Below are 9,658 nucleotides of genomic sequence, written 5' to 3'. Positions count from 1 at the left end.
TCTGGTCATGAGAGTAACTTACCAGAGTGTGCTCACAACAGTTACACAAGGGAGGCACGTGCCTGCACCAGGAGGAACAGATGTCTTCCTGACAGGGAACACAGGGATTAGTAATCCCTCTTCCAGGCTCCCAAACATGCATGAAAACTCACACTTTGGAAATACAAACCTGGTTTAAACCCAAAGAACAGATTTACTTTTAGACAAAAGAAGCCAGGATTAAACCTGTTTCTAAATTAAAAACTGTGAGTTTGTATTACAGCAATAAAAATCCACATAAAGGGCACTTTGAAAAGCTTCATGGCTTTACACCATCGTTCCAGCACCTTTTGCCACAGCTGCTAGTGCCCAACGATGACTCACTGCGAGGGCCACCTGCAACACAAGACCCTGCAGAACAGAACCTGCAGCTCAAGGCACCCCTGCTGTAATTATCCAAATACAAGCTTTGCTTTCATCCAATTCCAGGTTCTGCCAGAACAACCAGACTAGAAAAAGCAGCTTCACTGTGCACTGCAGCCTTGATCTCAGAACTCATACTGAATCCAACAAAAAAAAACCCAAACCCACTCTATTTTCCTGGTAGGCAGCTGTGAAGGGCAACAAAAGCCCCAGCCTTAACTCCTCCTTGGCCAAAACCTGTCACACCATGTCATAACAGGTTCCTGATTTTGATGGACCAGGTTTTTATTTATCCTGCTTATAAAGGAATCCAATTCCTCAACATTGGCATTTAGGACACTTCCATAGATAAGCAGGTGAACTTTGGGGACTTCTGCACTCAGGGTACCAGATCTCCTCTGCTCCTCCCCTCCCCAAATGATGCTGGAGCTGGACACTGCACAGCTGGATTTATGGCAACAGCCAGCTCCTCAGGGGCGGCGCACACCAACTGCAGCAGTACCAGCTCCTGTGGCTTTAATCCTGGATTTGGGAGCTGTTGAAAACCACAGGAAAGGAAAAAAAACCCAAGCCAAAACCCAACTCATGTAGTGATTACCAACTGAAGCTTGTTTAAAAAAAGCCAAGCCTCCAAAGATCAGAATACAGACATCTGTCCTGTTTTAAGAAGCTGGCAGCTGCACTGTTGATTACCCAACACCCACATCGTGCCCAGGTTTCACATCTCCACTGTTGGAACAGCATCTAGGGTTAAGGTGTTTTTTTTGTTGTTTTGTTTCATTCAAGAGATTGTCATTGTGTGATCAGCTTCACAAATGTCATTGAGCTGTGTATATACTTACTTTGAAAAGCAATAAGGGGGTTGAGTCACAAATGAAGATTGACCAAAACCAAATCCTTTATTTCCACAACTGTATAAATGTGCTCCAAGTATGTGTCCAACACAAGTTAGAAAAACAAAATAGAACATGCCAGTTGCAAACTAGATCAGTTCACCGACGTGCTGACTCCTTGGTATTAGGCTTAGTTACACAAGACCAGTCACAGTAAAAAGATACATTTTAGAGTACAAAGTAGCAGGATGTTAAGCCATTTCAGCTTGTGCACATACAAGTCACACTTCTGGCAGAAAATGCAGAGAAGTTTGCATTACTACGCTGGAAGCTATGTTGCATCACTTTAAATGGCATCAATATCGATATCGTCATCTTTATTGTTTGCAGGCTTCACAGTTTCAACTTTAGGTACACTGGCAGTTGTGGAGTACACCACCTGTGGAGACAAGACACATCCTTTTAACAACAGCACCTACTGCCACTAAGCAGCGGAGTAATTCCAACACCCAACAACAACCCAAGCACCCTTCTGACCATGGCCATGAACTCCTGCTTCATAAGGTAGAGCTGTGCACGTGCATCTGGAGGAAGCAGCATCTCCTATTCAGGAGCAGAATAATACAATGCTGGGAGGAGAACAACCAACCAATCCCTGTGTAAAAACACTACCAGCCACAGCCAGATGGAGTGTAACCAACAGATTTTACCTAGGCCTGTACTGTGAGGAAAATAATCAGCTACTCTTTCATCAGCTTGTCTAACAAGCACACCCCCACTAACTCATCTACAACATGTGACACGATACTTGATACCTCCTGTGAACCTTGCAGAACACGGGCTGCTACTGTGCAAGACTCTCACTGTAGAATGATACAGTCTTGGGCTACCCAGGTGCGATTGCATTACAGCGATCTCATGTAGACATCTGGCAACAATTAGCAATACTTAAAGCATTGTAAATGGAGTATTCCTCCAGTTCCCAACATGCACAGCAATACCCCAAGTAATCCATTTCAGAGTGCACCAGGACAAGGTTACAAGATTAAGCATGCAAGAACAGTGCAGCTTTGGAGCTGCTGACAGTAAATGAGCCTTTCCTACCTCTATGTTTTCATCTTCATCCTCTTCTTCATTACCAGAAGATTCTTCTTCAGCTTCCTTTAGCCATTTAATAAATGGTTCTGCTTTGACACGGATTTCTTTGGCAAGGTCCTTTGAAACGTATTTCTTTGAGGCCTGAAAGAGACTTTGTGTGAACACTGAAGGAGTTTACACCAGATTGTATCCCAATTCTGCCTAAACTGCAACTCTAATCTCACCCACTGCCTTCCACAGCCCATTTTCCTGAAGGAGGCTTCTTACTGCACAATCTACACCAGAATGGAGAAGCCAGATGCAATAGGCTACACCTTCAGGTATTTAATTGCTACAGTACATTACATATTGCCCATTACCTTTTCTGCCCAGCCAAGGATGACTTCTTCTTCCAGAAGATCTGCATCATACATTTCCTTCAAAATATGTGGTATTTTTGAAATAAGCTGAGACTGATGCATAGCTACCACACACTCGAAGCCATGGAGAAGGTACCTCTGAGCTTTCTTGTTGTTGTGGCAGAACTAGAATTGTGATAAAAGTAAAAGTGATCGAATGAGCTTTTTTACCCTCTCTCCATACTGAATATAGAGCAGAAGCAGCTCTATGAGATTGTAAAATCTACAGTAATTCATACAATCCCTTCCCAGCAGCTCCCCCTAGCTAAGAAGTTTAAAACACTAAAGAAGTCCTTCCCCATAGTACCAAGCAACTGCTACAAAAAACTCTTAACAGTTGTCACAATGAGTGCAAAAGAGACGGCTTACACGAAGGAAGTGACGTCTGTATTTTCTGATTTGTTCACGAATCTTTTCATCAAAAAGGACTTCAGTGAGAACAAGTGGGCCCATAGCCTTCACATCCAGTCTCTCTGCTTCTGCTACAATGTCTTTGTCAGAAGTATCGATGACACCTTCTTCCTTCTTTTTCTAGAGGAAAACAGGTACAGAGAAACATTTCAATGCCACTTGTCTGCATTAATGCTCTTTGCAGTCCTGCCTTCCCACTGCTGTACCTTGCAGAAGATTGAGCAAGTTGCTTTTAGTTTCCTTACAAACATTTTGTACAATTACAGCTGAGTGATTACATCAACAACCAGAGAATAGTTACCTTTACAAAATCAAATAGTAAGTTGACCCTCTCCTCTATAGTTCTTTCCAGGTCTTCACTAAGTGTGAGGTTCTTCGCATGGTCACTGATTTCATCCATTCTACGCCTCTGGGCTTCTTCTGTTGTGTCCTCACCCCAGTCATCATCATCCTCCTCCTCCTACAATACAAAACAAAAGAAAAAGAGATCCACACAATATTACTGCAGGCTTAGTATTACGGGAAGACAAATTATACAGACTTGACAGCATTTTTTTATAAAAATAAAGAAATGCTTATAGTACAATTTGCAAGTCAAAGATCATGGAGAAAGTGCAAACATAGTAAATAAGTAATGGAAGCTAGAGCTAATTCTATAGCCATCTGTGTGGCTATCTGAACTGCAGTTTTACTATTCTGCCTAGTACACAGGAGACAATCCAAGTGCCTGAAAAGGAGAGATAAAGGATAAGCAGCTTTCACTTAGCAAGGAGCACAAATGCTGGCACTGATGAGCCAATAAAGCTGCTAGAGGAAAATCAGGGACCCTTCTATTTCAGCACTAAGTTCTGGATACAGTAAGACCTTTAGGTGCAATGTTGACCAGCAAGGAATGCCAGTGATTTCAAAGGTTTAAAGCTGAGCAACACACCACACACCCTTATCTCCCCACTTTCCCTTCTACTTACCACAACCTGTGGAGGAGTTATCTCCTCTGGTGGTGGGGGTGGAAGTGTCTCATTGCTGGACACAGAACCATTCTCTTTGTCCTTGCCTTTTCTGTTCTTCTTCTCCTTTTCTTTCTTTCCTGTACCAGTGTCACCACTTTCTGCAAGTGAATTTTAATGTTTTGTTCTATGAACTAGAGCAAACTAGAAAGTCCCTGCACGGCTGCCAAATCCCGAAGTGGGTTTGGATGCTTTCATTAGCTGCAAGTTATGGGTAGTACCCATCCCCAAAAACACTCAGGGAAGATGTACATTCAATTCAGTGGGGAAACCCCCAGCTGCAGTCAAAGTCCTGTTTGTCACCAAGATTGTCCAAGTCTATATAACAGATGACCTCACAAAGCAGAGACCCCTGGAATAGGTTAGACTTTTCTATTCTAGCAAGCTTAAATTGCAGCAGGCAACTAGATGCTTACTACAGAGTGTTGCTTGCACAGTTAGTTAGAATTTACTACAGTTTTTACTTCCTACTCTCACATTTCATTCTGACCTAAAGGAACAGTTGTCATGAGCTACTGCTAACAACCTTCCTTCCTTTTAAGCTTTGTGCTACACAGGCAAATCCAGCTTTTAACAAACAGCTCTACTTGGGAAAGACACATTGTAAGAAGGAAAGACATTACCAGCACAGCTTCATCTTGATCCCCAAACATACTCTAGAAGTATGCCGGTACTTTTTTGCATTTCATTTAAATGTGAGCTATTTATTTTTTTACTTCCATACCACCACTAATACAGAAGATCTCTTTATTCCTGGAAGTAAGAAAAGGCACTTACCAGGTGGGTTTTTGAGAATGAACGTGCAGAGTTTATGGTTTGTGTCAAGCATGCCTCGATAGCCACAGGCTTTGCAAGAGTTACCTATAGTTTGTTTCTTAGGATTGACATGCTGTAGAGAGAGAACAATCTCCAGTTAATTTACCACTTACATAAGAATTTAATTAAAGCATAAACCTGATGTCTATATTATCTCCATAGGATTAAGGCAGAGGTTTAAATACTTTGTATCACCCTCTAAAGACAAAGTTTAGAAGCAGAAATTTATCCCAGAAATTCTTAACTGTAAGAGATGTAAAACCTTCCCAAAGGGTGCAAAAATGCGTACTTGATTTTCTGTTCACATATACTCAAATCTGCTTTTAACTTTGCACCACTTCCACAAACATCTAAGACAGTGTTTCCACAGTGTCAGTGTTAATGCAGATAGAGAGGACTCACCAGATCAGTTTCAGGATTCTCACACTCAGGACAGAGAACAAATTTTTTAATGAATCCATCCAACATGTCTTGCAGCTTATTCGCCTCATGAGATCCATTGACAATGTAACGGTCATTCTTAACATCAAACTGGGTCTGTGCTCCCAGCTCACAACCAAAAAATTTGGTAGGATCTGTAAAGGAAGAATTATAGTCACTACCACACTCATATCTTCATTGTGTTTCTCTGGCAGCAAATAAATAGGCTACTGTTTCTTTATGTCCATTATTTAATCCTGAGATAATCACATGTCTTTCTTACAAATCTTTAAGGAAAAGCATTAATGCTTTATTAGTTAATTAATACTGCCACTTCAAACACAAAAGCATTAAAAAATGTCGTGTCATTCCACAGTACTACTTACACGTTGGAGGCCGATTAAGCGCCTTTGCAACGTCAACCATGTTGACTATAACCGTCTTTATTCCATTTCCTTTGCCTTCCACCTAAAGAAAACAAACAATGTTTTAAGGTACCAGCCAACCCAGTGTGCATTTCCTATTTAACTACACCAAAATTCTGCTTTGAAGTGCATCTCCTTCCAAGACCTAATGTGCACTTAGTGTGGACCAAAGGAGCGGACACCCTCCCCATCCTGAGTGGCCAAGCCTTATCACCTCTTCTTTCCCCTCCCACGAGAACCAGTTATAGGAGAACACTCCTTGCTTACAGCTGCTCAGGAAGTTACCTTGGCAATCAGACGGGGCATTTTGTAGCGATAGAACTGATCTGAAACACTGCGGTTGACGTTGACAGACATTTTGCCTTATTAGTGGCTTTATCAATAAGATGAAGAGATCTTTGATTGCAGTTTTTTGGTATCTTCTGTCTGGAGAAGACGGGATGACATAAACGACTGCAAGAGTTCTCGGTCTCTGACATGAAAAAATTTTCGCCACTGAGGCTGTAAGGTTCTTGCTTGTATGCTATGTTTCCCCAATACAGGTACCAGTGGCTGCGCAACAGCTCTGCAAGTATTAACAAACAAACAAAAAAAAATATAAGTTTAGCTTAACACACATCAATCCACTCTTGCTACAAAGCTATACAAGGGATTTTATCTAGGGTGAGAAAAAGGAAAAAGTACATTTGTTATGCTATGACTTTCTTCAACCTATGGAACTAAAATCCAGCCTTGGCTCATACTGCTAAGGAACTTTTCTTTAACTGCACCACAAAGCTTTCCATCCTCTCTTACTACCCTGAAACCACTGAACAGCCTGCAACTACTTTTTTTATACAGTTAGCTCCAGCAGGAGTTAATTGAGTTCTGGGATCACTAAGGAAGGACACACTCCTTGACTTATTATACACACCAGTGACTTGCACCATAAGGGTCATGTGACATGATTTCAGGCTGAAGGGCACAGGAAATCAGGAGAAAGATTTGGAAATCCATTTCAAATTGCACATCACAGCATGAACCTATCACAGAAACTGAAGTCTGCCAAAATGTTGAGAAATATAAGGTGAAGCAGCAGCAATCTGTAGCCCAACATAGTTTTTACATAGCTTACCAGTTTTTGAATCGGAGTGGAAAAGAGTTGAAAATTACGTAATTCTCCCTCTCACTTATGGATTCTCATAGCAGCTTCTGTTGAGTTCTGACTTAACAATAAGCCTGATAAAGTCTGACAGAAGTTGCTTCACTGTAGAAAGCCTAGCAATGCAGAGGTACAGAGCAGTGCAGCAGCTTTTCCAGTTGATTTTTATCTTGGGGGAAGGGGAGGGGGGGGAGGAAGGGGAAGGAGGATGAATCCTATTATTAAAGTTGCCTTGAGCAGTATTTACATATTTAAATTAACACGTGCCTCTATAATCAGATCTAAGAGTACTTAAACCACAACTGGTTGACTACACAGGCAACCCTGACTACAGAGCATGGCTATTTTGACCCATCATTATGCAGTTATTATTAATGACAGAAGCGTTGACACATTAAAAAAGCCTTCTTAGTATTTATGCGCAAGAGTGTGCCTATGGTGCAACACGATCCGAGTCCTTCTGATCAGGTTTACAACTTTTTTACACAATAAGAACATAAACTTATACGTGCCTTGTGCTCTACATTAGCCCCGATACGATTTTACTTTTCCTCAGCAAAAAGTACACCGCAGACTCCGTTTTAAACACACCATTTCCTTCCCCAGGATGTCTAAAATAACGTAACCTGACCACACGTTTGCAGAAGTACTGAGGAAGCAGCTCTCTCGGTGACCGAGTTCCCAGGAGCGTGCCGTTTCCTCTCCTTCCAGAGTGCAGCATTTGTCTGCTGCAGGCTGAAGCTCCCTCTCCTGGTCCCTACGACACCTCAAACCAAGCACCACCCCCCTATATGCCGCGCACAGAGAGAGCGGGAAGGCAGACCGACTCCCTGCCGCACAGCGCCGAGTCCCCGCCCCGCTCGCGGTGAGTCATAAATGCAGCAATTAAGCACTGAGTCAGCGCTAGGAGCCATGGGGGAGTCACCTCCGGCCGCGCATGCGCCGCGCCGCGGGACGGGGGAGCTCCACCGCCCCCAACCCCGGGCCGCCCCCCGAGTATCCCCCGGGGCCGCCCCTCGGGAGCGGGGGCCGAGCGCCCCCCCCCGCGGCCGGTGGGAACTGCGCCACTGCCCCCCCCCCCCCCCACAACGCGGGAGGCGCGGCCCCGCCGCCGCCATCTTGTCTCGTCGCATGGCGGCGGTGAAATGAATATAAATAAATAATTTTTTAAAAAAAGAAAGCCTCCCCCAACTCAGAAAAAAAAGCCCAAGCAACAATAACCCAAAGGCTGTAGATCGACGTTTTTTAGAACTGAATTTTGTGCGTTTTAATGTTGTTTATCTTGCCACCCCCCCCCCCCCCCCCATTGCTTCTCTTCCCCCTCCCGTCAAAGTCCCGGACGCTTCGTTACACAAAAGCTCAGCAAACATTCACCATTCACCGGCAGCCTGAGGCCCCAGCCCAAACCACCCGCCCGCTCCTTCCCCCCCCCCACCCCGCTGCCCTCATCCGCCCTAGCCCACTACAAACACTCACCGTTTTCGTCCAATAAAGACATAAACCCAACGCTGCTCGCCCCGGGCTGCGACGAAGCCGATTGTGAGAGGAGAACAGGGCCGAGGGGGCGCTTATATCCAAACGGAGAGGGAGGCGGAGGCGGACGCCGCAGCCTCCGGGTCCCGGCGTCCTGGGGAGGGCGGTATCACCAGGGAGAGCGGTGCCGGGAAATCTGCGGGCAAGACACAATCAGGAGCATCGTTAGCGACGGCACCTGTGAAGGAGAGGGAGGAGGAGGAGGGGGGAGAAGAGGGAAGGGGGGAGGGAGAAGCGGCGAGAGGCGCGCAGCTGAGGCAGGAGGTGCCGGCGGGCGGGACCCGGCAATGGCTGCCCCGTACTCACCTCTAGAATGTTCTCGCTCCGACTGAACAACGCCAGAGCTGGGATCAATCAGCCAGCGTTGCGCCCCGCCCCCCACCATCGCCATTGGCTCACATCTCTCCTCGCAGCGAAGCTATTGGCTAAAACTTCGCCTCTCCCCCCGTCCATTGGCTAAAGCCACTATCAATCAAGGCTTTGCCTCCCTCCCCGTGCCCTCCCCCCGCCGGTGCCCCAAAGGACATCGCGTCTACAGCGAGCGAGTCTCGCGAGAGAGCGCGGGCCGGGCCGGTGCGGCGGGGCTGGGCCTGAGCCTGAGCCTGAGCCTGAGCCTGAGCCTGAGGGGCCGGCGGGGGCTGAGGGCGATCCTGGCTTCCCCGGCCCCTCCGTCCTGCCCGGACGCTGCCCCGGGCGGCGACCTACTCCCTGGAGGGCAGTGACCCAGTGCTTGACATCTCAGTAGCTATGTTACAAGTAATAACACAAATAATTTAAAGCAATTAAGTTGCTGAATAAGCTGTGTTTTTCCTGCACAGCCGGCTTTCGGGGTGTAGGAAAGAGACTGGTATTTAACTCCAGTGTCATAAAGGCCCCGCGTTGGGAGGCTCTGGGTGGCTGGGCTGCCTTACAAAGGATGACACAAGTGTCATCATATGCATGTACTCTGTTCTTAGTGGAAAATGCTGCCAACCCTATGTAGCTGAATTGGGACCCTGAATGAAATGCATGCCTGGACTTATTTCCACGTAAAAACCGGAAAACTTGCATCCTTTCTTCCCTGTTACTTGTTCTTTCCCATTTTCTTCTATGTATCATGGGAATTATATGTTTTGGGTATTTTGGAGTGTAAATAATGTTCAAGTGGCAAAGAATTTTTTCCTGACTTTATGAA

General features: G+C 45.4%; 1 protein-coding gene and 1 non-coding gene across 5 annotated transcripts; both read right to left on the bottom strand.

The window, feature by feature from the left end:
• Positions 1–1,276: 1,276 nt before the first annotated feature.
• Positions 1,277–8,828, bottom strand: EIF5 (eukaryotic translation initiation factor 5). 4 transcript variants are annotated; one of them, XM_005520103.3, is made up of 12 exons: positions 8,791–8,828; positions 8,428–8,620; positions 6,096–6,375; positions 5,772–5,853; positions 5,368–5,540; positions 4,927–5,038; positions 4,111–4,250; positions 3,444–3,602; positions 3,101–3,262; positions 2,693–2,857; positions 2,340–2,474; positions 1,277–1,674 (listed from the first exon to the last, which is right to left on the bottom strand). In XM_005520103.3, the coding sequence occupies exons 3-12, from the start codon at positions 6,165–6,167 to the stop codon at positions 1,582–1,584; spliced, it is 1,293 nt and encodes a 430-aa protein (XP_005520160.1). In that variant the 5' UTR covers positions 6,168–6,375; positions 8,428–8,620; positions 8,791–8,828; the 3' UTR covers positions 1,277–1,581. The 4 variants fall into 4 exon arrangements, with proteins under 4 accessions (XP_005520160.1, XP_014105311.1, XP_014105310.1 ...); XM_014249836.2 differs by lacking the exon at positions 8,791–8,828 and adding an exon at positions 6,925–7,120 and having other exon boundaries at positions 8,428–8,767; XM_014249835.2 differs by lacking the exon at positions 8,791–8,828 and having other exon boundaries at positions 8,428–8,767.
• LOC148184035 (small nucleolar RNA SNORA28) lies at positions 4,457–4,580 on the bottom strand. Its single transcript, XR_015773037.1, has one exon. It is a non-coding gene; the product is annotated as a small nucleolar RNA SNORA28 (small nucleolar RNA).
• Positions 8,829–9,658: the final 830 nt, after the last annotated feature.

The sequence above is a fragment of the Pseudopodoces humilis genome, chromosome 7 (assembly GCF_049639895.1).
Source record: "Pseudopodoces humilis isolate 2021_Gansu_Grassland_sample_001 chromosome 7, ASM4963989v1, whole genome shotgun sequence".
Classification (NCBI taxonomy): domain Eukaryota; kingdom Metazoa; phylum Chordata; class Aves; order Passeriformes; family Paridae; genus Pseudopodoces; species Pseudopodoces humilis.
The sequence above is the reverse complement of the archived record's forward strand: the minus strand, read 5'-3'. Positions and strand labels throughout refer to the sequence as shown.

Bases quoted from the DNA above. Each gene is read 5' to 3' on its own strand.
- EIF5 (XM_005520103.3), bottom strand. From the start codon at position 6,167: ATGTCTGTCAACGTCAACCGCAGTGTTTCAGATCAGTTCTATCGCTAC. The intron at 5,854-6,095 runs GTAACTTCCTGA...TGTTTTCTTTAG, and splicing joins TGCCCCGTCTGATTGCCAAG to GTGGAAGGCAAAGGAAATGG. The intron at 3,263-3,443 runs GTAACTATTCTC...GTTTTCCTCTAG, and splicing joins TACTATTTGATTTTGTAAAG to AAAAAGAAGGAAGAAGGTGT.